This window comes from Salvelinus fontinalis, chromosome 3, assembly GCF_029448725.1.
Source record: "Salvelinus fontinalis isolate EN_2023a chromosome 3, ASM2944872v1, whole genome shotgun sequence".
Taxonomy (NCBI): Eukaryota; Metazoa; Chordata; class Actinopteri; order Salmoniformes; family Salmonidae; genus Salvelinus; species Salvelinus fontinalis.
This window is the reverse complement of record NC_074667.1, coordinates 62,612,286-62,627,285: the sequence shown is the minus strand read 5'-3', so window position 1 is coordinate 62,627,285 and position 15,000 is coordinate 62,612,286. Positions and strand designations below refer to the sequence as shown.

The window sequence follows — 15,000 nt, the reverse complement described above, 5'->3', positions numbered from 1 at the left end:
GTCTGTCTGCCCGCCTTTCTGTCTGTCTGTCTGCCTGTCTGTCTGCCTGTCTGTCTGCCTGTCTGTCTGCCTGTCTGTCCGTCTTTTACCCCTCCAGCCCTGTTTTAAATCTGATTAAGTGAGAACCACAGTATGACTGTGTGCAGACAGCATGCTGGCAAATTAGATTCACTACAGATTTAATTCACTTCTGTCCACTATGTGTGGAGTGTATTCACTAATCAACAATCCCACATTCTGACCAGACTGCTTGCCACACGTAGACACACACACACACACACACACACACACACACACACGCACGCATACACACACGCATGCACACATGCACACGCACTCACACTCCCTAAGATGAATCTCTATACTAAGAATCGCTATAGAGAGAACTCTCTTCTCTCTTACTAAATCCTTTTTTTCCCTTCAGACACAAAATAGGTCAGTTATGTGTTAAGTAAAACTGTCACCATGAAATTGTTTCAAATGTTTCTCACACCACGGGCCGTATTCACAAAGCGTCTCAGAGTAGGAGTGTTCATCGAGGATCAATTCTGCCTTTTAAATCATAATGAATAAGTTAGAGGCTCCTACTCTGAGTGGCTTTGTGAATACAGGCCCAAGTTTATTACATACAGGCTCACCCGGCTGTCACCCCACCCATCATTGCACATTGATTTGACTCTACACATACTGACCTAAGATCAGTTTTGCGTTATTCCCCTGACTATGTTATGCTTGGGAGGAGTTGTATAAGCTGATCCTAGATCTGTAGCTAGGGGCAACTTCTTCCTCCCTGTCACACACACACAGGCACTAGTGGAGACTGCTGAGGGGAGGACGGCTCATAATAATGTCTGGAACGGAGTACATGGATTGGCATCAAACACATGGGAACTACATGTTTGACGTATTTCATACCATTCCACCTACTGTGCTCCAGTCATTACCATGAGCCCCATCTCCCTAATGAAGGTGTCACCAACCTCCTGTGGCACACAAACACGCTGACTTACCCTGGAGTAGATGGGTGTGGCTGGGCTGCAGCTGGGTGGGTAGTCCAGGGGTGAGGAGGGGGAGGCAGAGGGGGTGGGTGCATGGCGGGAGGAGGGGGAGAGACTCAGGTCCATGGCAGGGGGGGTGCAGGAACCTGCCCTCTCCTGGTGGTACAGGGGGGTACCTGGTGGGGGGAGAGGGGGTGAGGTCACACACGGGAGCCATGTATAGTACATATGAGCAGCACACACACACAAACACACAGCTGCATACAAAGTAAAATACATTTAATTCACACACACACACACACACACACACACACTCTCTCTCACTCTCACTCTCTCACTCTTTCTCTCTTCTCTCTCAGTCTCTCACAAAGACACACAGACTGGCACCACTTACAAAGCATTGGTTAGCGAGGTGGTCGTTGGTTAGCGAGGCTATTGTTGGATAGCGAGGCTGTCGTTGGTTAGCGAGGCTATTGTTGGATAGCGAGGCTATCGTTGGTTAGCGAGGCTATTGTTGGTTAGCGAGGCTATTGTTGGATAGCGAGGCTGTCGTTGGTTAGCGAGGCTATCATTGGTTAGCGAGGCTATCGTTGGTTAGCGAGGCTGTCGTTGGATAGCGAGGCTATCGTTGGTTAGCGAGGCAATCATTGGAAAGCGAGGCTGTCGTTGGTTGGCGAGGCTATCGTTGGTTAGTGAGGCTATCATTGGTTAGCGAGGCTGTCGTTGGATAGCGAGGCTGTCGTTGGTTAGCGATGCTATCATTGGTTAGCGAGGCTGTCGTTGGTTAGCGAGGCTATCATTGGTTAGCGAGGCTGTCGTTGGATAGCGAGGCGGTCGTTGGAAAGTGAGGCTGTCGTTGGATAGCGAGGCTGTCGTTGCTTAGCGAGGCTATCTTTGGTTAGCGAGGCTATCATTGGAAAGCAAGGCTGTCGTTGGATAGCGAGGCTATCGTTGGTTGGCGAGGCTGTCGTTGGTTAGCGATGCTATCGTTGATTAGCGAGGCTATCGTTGGTTAGCGAGGCTATCGTTGGTTAGAGAGGCTATCATTGGAAAGCAAGGCTGTCGTTGGATAGCGAGGCTATCGTTGGTTAGCGAGGCTGTCGTTGGATAGCGAGACTGTAGTTGGATAGCGAGGCGGTCGTTGGAAAGCGAGGCTGTCGTTGGATAGCGAGGCTGTCGTTGGATAGCGAGGCGGTCGTTGGAAAGCGAGGCTGTCGTTGGATAGCGAGGCGGTCGTTGGATAGCGAGGCTATCGTTGGTTAGCGAGGCTGTCGTTGGTTAGCGAGGCTATCATTGGATAGCAAGGCTATCGTTGGTTAGCGAGGCTATCGTTGGTTAGCGAGGCTGTCGTTGGTTAGCGAGGCTATCATTGGATAGCAAGGCTATCGTTGGTTAGCGAGGCTATCGTTGGATAGCGAGGCGGTCGTTGGATAGCGAGGCTGTCGTTGGATAGCGAGGCTGTCGTTGGATAGCGAGGTGGTCGTTGGATAGCGAGGCTATCGTTGGTTAGCGAGGCTGTCGTTGGTTAGCGATGCTATCGTTGGTTAGCGAGGCTATCATTGGACTATCGTTGGTTAGCGAGGCTATCATTGGATAGCGAGGCTGTCGTTGGATAGCGAGGCTGTCGTTGGTTAGCGAGGCTGTCGTTGGATAGCGAGGCTGTCGTTGGATAGCGAGGCTGTCGTTGGATAGCGAGGCTGTCGTTGGATAGCGAGGCGGTCGTTGGATAGCGTGGCTATCATTGGTTAGCGATGCTATCATTGGATAGCGAGGCTGTCGTTGGATAGCGAGGCTGTCGTTGGATAGCGAGGCTGTCGTTGGATAGCGAGGCGGTCGTTGGATAGCGTGGCTGTCGTTGGTTAGCGAGGCTGTCGTTGGATAGCGTGGCTGTCGTTGGTTAGCGAGGCTATCATTGGCATAATACTGAGTGTTCAGCTGCAGTCTGCAGTGCCACTCTGCTGTCCATAATGACACACTCACACTCCATAACGACATTTTAAGTGTATACAACAGCGGGTAATGAGAGGAGCATGATGTTGATTTGAGACGCGGTCCATGTCCCAAATGGTACCTTTCCCTACATAGTGTACTACTTTTAACCAGAGCCATATGGGCCAAGTGCACTGTAAAGGGAATACGGTGCCACTTGGGACAGACATGGACTCACTGGCCTCTAAGACAACGAGAAATGAATAGAGGGATTTATGTGTGTGTGGTGGGGGGTAGTGTGTGTGAGAGAGCGAGAGAGAGAGAGAGAGAGAGAGAGAGAGAGAGAGAGAGAGAGTGTGTGTGTGTGTGTTTACCTGGAGAGGGAGGTGGTGAGGGGTAGGTCATTGGAAGGTTACGCAGCAGACGTTGTCGTGTGGCACTGAGGGGGGCGCAGATGGAGGCCGAACACGCCCTCTTTCCCAACCTGACCCTCCCATTGGCCTGTGGAAGCTTCAGGTCCAGAGGCTCGTCCAATGACACCATGGCAACTATAGTATTCCCACCCACCAGTAGAGAAGGGACAATCATAATGCTCGTTAGTGATGGCCATGACAATCACATTTCCACTAGTAGGGCAGGAGTTTTTCTAACCATCTGACATGACTAGGAACAACTCTGGTCTTTCCTTTAACTACTCCCCAGTCAGATCAGCAACAACTCTGGTCTTTCCTTTAACTATTCCCCAGTCAGATCAGCTGATCAGGAACAACTCTGGTCTTTCCTTTAACTACTCCCCAGTCAGATCAGCTGATCAGGAACAACTCTGGTCTTTCCTTTAACTATTCCCCAGTCAGATCAGCTGACTAGGAACAACTCTGGTCTTTCCTTTAACTACTCCCCAGTCAGATCAGCTGATCAGGAACAACTCTGGTCTTTCCTTTAACTACTCCCCAGTCAGATCAGCTGATCAGGAACAACTCTGGTCTTTCCTTTAACTATTCCCCAGTCAGATCAGCTGATCAGGAACAACTCTGGTCTTTCCTTTAACTATTCCCCAGTCAGATCAGCTGATCAGGAACAACTCTGGTCTTTCCTTTAACTACTCCCCAGTCAGATCAGCTGATCAGGAACAACTCTGGTCTTTCCTATAACTACTCCCCAGTCAGATCAGCTGATCAGCTATAACTCTTGGGTCAATTCTTCTATATTTTATCCAACTTCAAAAAAATCCCAATAGCCCCATTTCTGTAATTCTGTAGATCTGAATGGAGTGGATAGTATAGTAATCCTATAGCTAAATATTATGGTATGGTATGGTTATCCTATCCTATAGCTAAATATTATGGTATGGTATGGTTATCCTATCCTATAGCTAAGTATTATGGTATGGTTATCCTATCCTATAGCTAAGTATTATGGTATGGTAATCATATAGCTAAATATTATGGTATGGTATGGTAATCATATAGCTAAATATTATGGTATGGTATGGTAATCATATAGCTAAATATTATGGTATGGTATGGTAATCCTATCCTATAGCTAAGTATTATGGAATGGTAATCTTATAGCTAAATGATGGTATGTTACTGGGCATGAATACAATAGCGTGACCCAGATCCAAACTGCTTTTTCTCAGTAGCCACAGGCAATTAACTGTAACATTGAGACATGGCTCTCTGTGCATATTTCCATCAACTGGGTGGGACTGGGTTTGTTCAGAAGCAACTTTCTCACACGCAACAAGAGCTTTCACACACATTACATACACACGTTACACACACATCATTCTACACACACGCACAGAGGCCTTTACACACACATCATTCTACACACAAGCACAGAGGCCTTTACACACACACACATTACATACACACGTTACACACACATCATTCTACACACACACACAGAGGCCTTTACACACACATCGTTCTACACACACGCACAGAGGCCTTTACACACACATCATTCTACACACACGCACAGAGGCCTTTACACACACACACATTACATACACACGTTACACACACATCATTCTACACACACGCACAGAGGCCTTTACACACACATCATGTTACACACACACACACATCATTCTACACACACGCACAGAGGCCTTTACACACACATCATGTTACACACACACACACACACACACATTACATACACACGTTACACACACATCATTCTACACACACGCACAGAGGCCTTTACACACACACACACACACACACACACACACACACACACACACACACACACAAATGTTGCACACACACAACACACAAGAGCTTTTGAACACACATATTTGTTGCACACATAACAAAAACCCTAGTACACACGCACATCATGTTACACACACACACACACACACACACACACACACACACACACACACACACACACACACACACACACACACACACACACACACACACACACACACACACGGGTTTAAGACACAGATGTAAAAACACCACAGCAAATTAAAGTATTTTAACATTTTATTACACAAGACACAAAACAATGTTCGTGACCATAACAAAGACACACACACACACTTCATCAAGGATGTGACAGCCACACAAACATCTTGATCAACAGTGCCTTTTGTCAAATATCAGAACAGTTAGATGAAGTGAAGAGCTGGTTATAGGGAGGGTGAGGGGCTGGTTATAGGGAGGGTGAGGGGCTGGTTATAGGGAGGGTGAGAGGCTGGTTATAGGGAGGGTGAGGGGCTGGTTATAGGGAGGGTGAGGGGCTGGTTATAGGGAGGGTGAGGGGCTGGTTATAGGGAGGGTGAGGGGCTGGTTATAGGGAGGGTGGGGGGCTGGTTATAGGGAGGGTGAGGGGCTGGTTATAGGGAGGGTGAGGGGCTGGTTATAGGGAGGGTGAGGGGCTGGTTATAGGGAGGGTGAGGGGCTGGTTATAGGGAGGGTGGGGGGCTGGTTATAGGGAGGGTGAGGGGCTGGTTATAGGGAGGGTGAGGGGCTGGTTATAGGGAGGGTGGTTATAGGGAGGGTGAGGGGCTGGTTATAGGGGGGTGAGGGGCTGGATAAGGGAGGGTGAGGGGCTGGTTATAGGGAGGGTGAGGGGCTGGATATAGGGAGGGTGAGGGGCTGGATAAGGGAGGGTGAGGGGCTGGTTATAGGGAGGGTGAGGGGCTGGATATAGGGAGGGTGAGGGGCTGGTTATAGGGAGGGTGAGGGGCTGGTTATAGGGAGGGTGAGGGGCTGGTTATAGGGAGGGTGAGGGGCTGGTTATAGGGAGGGTGAGGGGCTGGTTATAGGGAGGGTGGGGGGGCTGGTTATAGGGAGGGTGAGGGGCTGGTTATAGGGAGGGTGAGGGGCTGGATAAGGGAGGGTGAGGGGCTGGATATAGGGAGGGTGAGGGGCTGGATAAGGGAGGGTGAGGGGCTGGATAAGGGAGGGTGAGGGGCTGGATATAGGGGGGGTGAGGGGCTGGTTATAGGGAGGGTGAGGGGCTGGTTATAGGGAGGGTGAGGGGCTGGTTATAGGGAGGGTGAGGGGCTGGTTATAGGGAGGGTGAGGGTCTGGATAAGGGAGGGTGAGGGTCTGGATAAGGGAGGGTGAGGGGCTGGATATAGGGAGGGTGGGGGGCTGGTTATAGGGAGGGTGAGGGGCTGGATAAGGGAGGGTGAGGGGCTGGTTATAGGGAGGGTGAGGGGCTGGTTATAGGGAAGGTGAGGGTCTGGATAAGGGAGGGTGAGGGGCTGGATATAGGGAGGGTGGGGGGCTGGTTATAGGGAGGGTGAGGGGCTGGATAAGGGAGGGTGAGGGGCTGGATAAGGGAGGGTGAGGGGCTGGATATAGGGGGGGTGAGGGGCTGGTTATAGGGAGGGTGAGGGGCTGGTTATAGGGAGGGTGAGGGGCTGGTTATAGGGAGGGTGAGGGGCTGGTTATAGGGAGGGTGAGGGTCTGGATAAGGGAGGGTGAGGGTCTGGATAAGGGAGGGTGAGGGGCTGGATATAGGGAGGGTGGGGGGCTGGTTATAGGGAGGGTGAGGGGCTGGATAAGGGAGGGTGAGGGGCTGGTTATAGGGAGGGTGAGGGGCTGGTTATAGGGAAGGTGAGGGTCTGGATAAGGGAGGGTGAGGGGCTGGATAAGGGAGGGTGAGGGGCTGGATATAGGGGGGGTGAGGGGCTGGTAATAGGGAGGGTGATGGGCAGGTTATAGGGAGGGTGAGGGACTGGTTTTAGGGAGGGTGAGGGGCTGGTTATAGGGAGGGTGGTTATAGGGAGGGTGAGGGGCTGGTTATAGGGAAAGTGAGGGGCTGGTTATAGGGAGGGTGAGGGGCTGGATATAGGGAGGGTGAGGGGCTGGTTATGGGGAGGGTGAGGGGCTGGTTATAGGGAGGGTGATGGGCTGGTTATAGGGAGGGTGAGGGGCTGGTTATAGGGAGGGTGAGGGGCTGGATAAGGGAGGGTGAGGGGCTGGATAAGGGAGGGTGAGGGGCTGGATATAGGGAGGGTGAGGGGCTGGATAAGGGAGGGTGAGGGGCTGGATATAGGGGGGTGAGGGGCTGGTTATAGGGAGGGTGAGGGGCTGGATATAGGGAGGGTGAGGGGCTGGATAAGGTAGGGTAAGGGGCTGGATATAGGGAGGGTGAGGGGCTGGATATAGGGAGCGTTAGGGGCTGGATATAGGGAGGGTGAGGGGCTGGATAAGGGAGGGTGAGGGGCTGGTTATAGGGAAGGTGAGGGTCTGGATAAGGGAGGGTGAGGGGCTGGATAAGGGAGGGTGAGGGGCTGGATATAGGGGGGGTGAGGGGCTGGTTATAGGGAGGGTGATGGGCAGGTTATAGGGAGGGTGAGGGACTGGTTTTAGGGAGGGTGAGGGGCTGGTTATAGGGAGGGTGGTTATAGGGAGGGTGAGGGGCTGGTTATAGGGAGGGTGAGGGTCTGGATAAGGGAGGGTGAGGGGCTGGATGAGGGAGGGTGAGGGGATGGATATAGGGAGGGTGAGGGGCTGGTTATAGGGAGGGTGAGGGGCTGGATGAGGGAGGGTGAGGGGATGGATATAGGGAGGGTGAGGGGCTAGATATAGGGGGGGTGAGGGGGTGAGGGGGGGTGAGGGGCTGGATATAGGGAGGGTCAGGGGCTGGATAAGGGAGGGTGAGGGGCTGGATATAGGTAGGGTGAGGGGCTGGATAAGGGAGGGTGAGGGGCTGGATAAGGGAGGGTGAGGGGCTGGATAAGGGAGGGTGAGGGGCTGGATAAGGGAGGGTGAGGGGCTGGATATAGGGAGGGTGAGGGCCTGGATGAATGGGGGGGATGAGTACAGGGCAGAGTATGTGTTTGTTCGCCCCATACACTTCCTCACTGAGCCATGGGATGGGGTCAGCTGCTCTTTGTAGAAGCCCCTCTGCTTCTCAGAGAAGCCTTTGTCCCCCTCTACCTCCCATAGAGAAACAGACTGGGACACTGTGGTGTGTGTCTGAATGAGATAATTGTGTCTTCCTTGGGCCTCCCATGTTCAACACACATCTACAGTCCCCTCTACACTCCCCTCTACACTCCCCTCTACACTAAAGTCTACACATACACCCCCTCACACTTGTCTCAACAAGCCCACTTGCTATCTCTCTGTCTTTCATCCTATTCCTCTCGTAAATGTGCAATTACACACACACACACACACACACACACACACACACACACACACACACACACACACACACACACACACACACACACACACTGTCCCATTTTCTCGTACGCTCAGACACACACACGTCAGCAACTCCCTCTACAGTACAGTGGTTCTGTGAGAGAGAACCACACGTCTGTTAGGGCTGTTAAACGCTAGTGGAAGACTAGGGGAAGATCCACCCAGTCTCACAGCATGTTGCGAAGAGTACACGTCTGAACTGTCAACCAAACGCTCACTTAAGATTCCCCATACACACACACACACACTCACACTGTATGCACACACACACACACACACACACACACATACTGTACGAACACACACAAACACACAGTATGCATTGGACTCACACAAATGTGTACGTACACACTTGCATATGCGCACACACACACAGCCCCCCCCCCCCCCCCCCCCCCCATTTCCAGAGTCAGCAAAAAAGCTTTGACCCAGTGAACTCCTTAGTGAGCGTCAAATCCTGACTCCAGATTTATGTGAGTAACTGTGTGAGGTCAGAGTCTAACACGGATCTGTCAGTGTGTAGCTGGTGGTGGAAGCTTCGACAGAAGAGGTCAGTAACAGTTAGTTCAGGTGATGAGGAGGGAGACGTCACTATACTACACCAGCTACAAAACAACACACACACGGTTTCATGTATTTATTCACAAAGGCAGCTTGTCGTCCACTGACCTCTTTCATTAAAGCTTCCCTTATCAGCTACACATTAATGTCAACGAAGGGTAACAGGGCTATTAGAGCCATAAAGTCTACTCTGTGATATTAACACGTTTCTACAGTAAACCCACTGAACTGGAGTAAGTGTAAACCTGTTGGGATACACACTGCAGTTATATAATACAGAAAAGATCTCCAATATACAGTAATATAGAACAGACTCCTCACCACAATGAAGTCAGTGTTACAGTTAGTTACACACACACAGTATACACACACAGTAGACATACAGTACACACACACACACACACACACACACACACACACACACACACACACACACACACACACAGTATACACACACAGTAGACATACAGTACACACACACACACACACACACACACACACACACACACACACACACACACACACACACACACACACACACACACACACACACACACACACACACACACACACACTTCTCACTGCGTGCCAACTCACCACAGTGGCTCTGCATTCCATAAGAACCTCCCTAACTTCTCACATACACTGCTATTCAGAGTATTGTTGAGGCATGCACATATACCACCATATGTATGCAGACACACACACACACACACACACACACACACACACACACACACACACACACACACACACACACACACAACACACACACGGCTCCCCCTTCCTCTCACTCTTTTCCTCAATGACCTCCCTTTGGGCAGAATGCCCAGGCCCCCTTACTGATCCCCCGCCACCCAACACACACACACACACTGCACCACATGCAGTCTCAGCAGACCCCCCTCTATACCCCTTAGCTCCAGAGTACAGTATGTCTCACACACACACACACACACACACACACACACACACACACACACACACACACACACACACACACACACACACACACACACACACACACACAACACAACACACACACACACACACACACACACACACACACAGTGGTGTATCACACACCCTGAGATGAGAGATTCTTTCCTCCTCAGACAGGAAACCTTCGTTTCCACGGCGCCCTGAGCTGGCCTCTCCCTCCTCCATACACGCCTCTCCCTCCCTTCTTCTTTCTCTCCTTCCTGTGGCGTTCCTTTCCTCTGTATCGTACCCCCTTTAAGCCTCTCCCTTGCCCTCTTTCACTCCTCTCTCCCTCCCTTTTTCTTCTCTCCCTCCTTCTCTCTCTCATTCTTTTTCCTGTTGCTTGATTTCTTCTCCAAATCCTCAGTTGTATCATAACCCCTAACGCCTCTCTCTTGCCCTTTTTCACTCCTTCTATCCCTCCCTCCCTTCCTGTAGCTTGCCTTAACTCTCAACTCTATCATACCCCCCTAACGCCTCTGTCTTGCCCACTTTCACTGCTTCTCTCCTTTCTTCTCTTTCTCTCCTTCCTTTCCTCTCTCTCTCTCTCCATTCCCTCACTCCCTTTTTCTCATAAACTCCCCTTTTCTTGTTTTTCTCTACTATTCTCTACTCTTTTATTTCATCCACACTTCCTCTATGTCTCTCCTGCTGTTTGTCATACGACCGGTCCTGAGCCCCACCTTCTCCTTTCTATGTCTCCCCTGCTGTTTGTCATACGACCGGTCCTGAACCCCACCTTCTACTTTCTATGTCTCTCCTGCTGTTTGTCATAGGACCGGTCCTGAGCCCCACCTTCTCCTTTCTGTGTCTCTCCTGCTGTTTGTCATACGACCGTTCCTGAGCCCCACCTTCTCCTTTCTATGTCTCCCCTGCTGTTTGTCATACGACCGGTCCTGAGCCCCAACTTCTCCTTTGTATGTCTCTCCTGCTGTTTGTCATACGACCGGTCCTGAGCCCCACCTTCTCCTTTCTATGTCTCCCCTGCTGTTTGTCATACGACCGGTCCTGAGCCCCACCTTCTCCTTTCTATGTCTCTCCTGCTGTTTGTCATACGACCGGTCCTGAGCCCCACCTTCTCCTTTCTATGTCTCTCCTGCTGTTTGTCATACGACCGGTCCTGAGCCCCACCTTCTCCTTTCTATGTCTCTCCTGCTGTTTGTCATACGACCGGTCCTGAGCCCCACCTTCTCCTTTCTATGTCTCTCCTGCTGTTTGTCATACGACCGGTCCTGAGCCCCACCTTCTCCTTTCTATGTCTCTCCTGCTGTTTGTCATACGACCGGTCCTGAGCCCCACCTTCTCCTTTCTATGTCTCTCCTGCTGTTTGTCATACGACCGGTCCTGAGCCCCACCTTCTCCTTTCTATGTCTCCCCTGCTGTTTGTCATACGACCGGTCCTGAACCCCACCTTCTCCTTTCTATGTCTCCCCTGCTGTTTGTCATACGACCGGTCCTGAACCCCACCTTCTCCTTTCTGTGTCTCTCCTGCTGTTTGTCATACGACCGGTCCTGAGCCCCACCTTCTCCTTTCTGTGTCTCTCCTGCTGTTTGTCATACGACCGGTCCTGAACCCCACCTTCTACTTTCTATGTCTCTCCTGCTGTTTGTCATACGACCGGTCCTGAGCCCCACCTTCTCCTTTCTATGTCTCTCCTGCTGTTTGTCATACGACCGGTCCTGAGCCCCACCTTCTCCTTTCTATGTCTCCCCTGCTGTTTGTCATACGACCGGTCCTGAGCCCCAACTTCTCCTTTCTATGTCTCCCCTGCTGTTTGTCATACGACCGGTCCTGAGCCCCACCTTCTCCTTTCTATGTCTCCCCTGCTGTTTGTCATACGACCGGTCCTGAACCCCACCTTCTCCTTTCTATGTCTCCCCTGCTGTTTGTCATACGACCGGTCCTGAACCCCACCTTCTCCTTTCTATGTCTCTCCTGCTGTTTGTCATACGACCGGTCCTGAGCCCCACCTTCTCCTTTCTATGTCTCTCCTGCTGTTTGTCATACGACCGGTCCTGAACCCCACCTTCTACTTTCTATGTCTCTCCTGCTGTTTGTCATACGACCGGTCCTGAACCCCACCTTCTCCTTTCTATGTCTCTCCTGCTGTTTGTCATACGACCGGTCCTGAGCCCCACCTTCTCCTTTCTATGTCTCTCCTGCTGTTTGTCATACGACCGGTCCTGAGCCCCACCTTCTCCTTTCTATGTCTCTCCTGCTGTTTGTCATACGACCGGTCCTGAGCCCCACCTTCTCCTTTCTATGTCTCTCCTGCTGTTTGTCATACGACCGGTCCTGAGCCCCACCTTCTCCTTTCTATGTCTCTCCTGCTGTTTGTCATACGACCGGTCCTGAGCCCCACCTTCTCCTTTCTGTCTCTCCTGCTGTTTGTCATACGACCGGTCCTGAGCCCCACCTTCTCCTTTCTATGTCTCCCCTGCTGTTTGTCATACGACCGGTCCTGAGCCCCACCTTCTCCTTTCTATGTCTCCCCTGCTGTTTGTCATACGACCGGTCCTGAACCCCACCTTCTCCTTTCTATGTCTCCCCTGCTGTTTGTCATACGACCGGTCCTGAGCCCCACCTTCTCCTTTCTATGTCTCCCCTGCTGTTTGTCATACGACCGGTCCTGAGCCCCACCTTCTCCTTTCTATGTCTCCCCTGCTGTTTGTCATACGACCGGTCCTGAGCCCCACCTTCTCCTTTCTATGTCTCTCCTGCTGTTTGTCATACGACCGGTCCTGAACCCCACCTTCTCCTTTCTATGTCTCCCCTGCTGTTTGTCATACGACCGGTCCTGAGCCCCACCTTCTCCTTTCTATGTCTCTCCTGCTGTTTGTCATACGACCGGTCCTGAGCCCCACCTTCTCCTTTCTATGTCTCTCCTGCTGTTTGTCATACGACCGGTCCTGAGCCCCACCTTCTCCTTTCTATGTCTCTCCTGCTGTTTGTCATACGACCGGTCCTGAACCCCACCTTCTCCTTTCTATGTCTCTCCTGCTGTTTGTCATACGACCGGTCCTGAGCCCCACCTTCTCCTTTCTGTCTCTCCTGCTGTTTGTCATACGACTGTTTTTTCTCTTTCATTTCATTTTTTTAGGGAATGTCTCTTCATACGTTTGTTAGTTATGTCTGTTCTGACTTCCTGTAAAAGTTATATTCTTCTATTTCTTCCTCTTCGTCCCTCTCTCTCATTAAGTTTCCCCATCCATCCATCCCAATATGTCCTTATAAGGCATTATGCAACAGCATATGCACTTTCTGTCTGTGTCTAAAAACCAGGCCTTTATACATGCATTTAATGTTGCACTGGTATTGCATAAAGCCTTATAAGGACGTAGTAACGACAATGTTGTTGATCCATCTTCAGTTTTCCACTTTCACAGCCATTGAACTCTATAGCTGTTTTAAAATCACCAGTGACCTAACATCCCCTGAGCAGGTTCCTTCCTGTCCTGCAGCTCAGTGCAGAAAGACCACTGTATCTTTCTTGTGTCTGGGTGGTTTAATACATCACCCTCAGCATAAGGATTCAGTTCACCATACTTAAAGAGATATTCAATGTCTCATTTGCTATTGTTACCCATCTACCAATCACTGCCCTTCTCAATGAGGCTTTCAAAAAGGTCTTTGTAGTCGAATCTGTGCTTGAAATTCAATACTTGACTGAGGAACCTTCTTAAGCCAAATTCTACTCTTGAACTGATTTAGGCTTGTCTAGACAAAAGGGTGAATACTTTTGAAACAACTGTATTTTAATTATTTCGTTTTTATTAATGTTAACATTTGTAGAATTTTCTTTTCACTTTGACATAATGGAATATTTTGTGCATATCAATTACATGAAAATATCACAATGAAATTAATTTCAATCCCACTTTGTCACGCAACAAAATGTGAAACGTTAATACTTATGATACTCACTAACTAACAAATGTTTGGAGAAAAATTGACAGAGAGAGCGAGAGAGAGAGAGAGAGAGACAGAGAGAGAGAGAGAGACAGAGAGAGAGAGAGAGAGAGAGAGAGAGAGAGAGAGAGAGAGAGAGAGAGAGAGAGAGAGAGAGAGAGAGAGAGAGAGAGAGAGATATGTATACTTTGACAATGTAAGTAATAACGAACTTACCATGTCAATAAAGTCAATTGAATTGAATTGAATTGAGAGAGAGAGAGAGATTGCCTTCACTGAAGTACAATGAAGAGAGCTGAAATTGGACACCTGTTGTAGTACTGTAGTGAGAGAAAGAGTGAGATAGATAAGAGAAGAATACAATGAAGAATTCAGTTCAAACGAGAGAAGGAGATTGAAAGGGGGATAGAACTGGTAGATGGAGATAAATAAAATGGTGGGATAGAAGGAGGGAAGGAAGGGAGGGATGACGAAAACAGCAGGAAGAGAGCTCTTACCTAGCAGCCCATGGACATCGGCCAGAAAACACAGAGCCCTAGGATTTTTAGATAGAAGGAGGAGAAACAGAAAGAGACAGAGTGATAGTGAGTGTATAAGAGAGAGGGAGGAGAGAGAACGAGAGAGAGAGAGAGAGAGGGGGGGTAGTATGTGTATAAGAGAGAGAGACAGAAAAAGAGAGAGGGGAAAGAGTAGCCTCTCCGCCCCTTCCCGTCCCTCTGCCGTACTTTCCCTTTACTTCTCTCCCTCTGTTCTCCTCCCTCTCTCCTTTCCAATCAGCTCTCCCTTTCTTCATGTGATGCAATCTCAACACTTCTCACTGCAATAGTTGAGCCTGCTGTGTGTGCCATAGACACTGGCGTCTGCAGACAGAGAGGGAGAGAGAGAGAGAGAGAGAGAGGGGGACCAGATGTGTGGAGCTGCTGGAGCAGAC

At 50.2% G+C, this 15,000-nt stretch overlaps 1 protein-coding gene across 1 annotated transcript in view; it reads right to left on the bottom strand.

Moving 5' to 3' along the window:
- LOC129851306 (zinc finger protein GLIS2-like) overlaps positions 1-15,000 on the bottom strand; it is a 41,717-nt gene that overhangs the window by 7,445 nt on the left and 19,272 nt on the right. The window contains exons 2-3 of the mRNA XM_055917754.1: positions 3,302-3,475; positions 1,011-1,174 (exon numbers count right to left, since the gene is read on the bottom strand). Of these exons, the coding sequence (XP_055773729.1) occupies positions 1,011-1,174; positions 3,302-3,470 (333 nt within the window). The 5' untranslated portion in view covers positions 3,471-3,475. The remainder of the gene's footprint in view (positions 1-1,010; positions 1,175-3,301; positions 3,476-15,000) is intronic.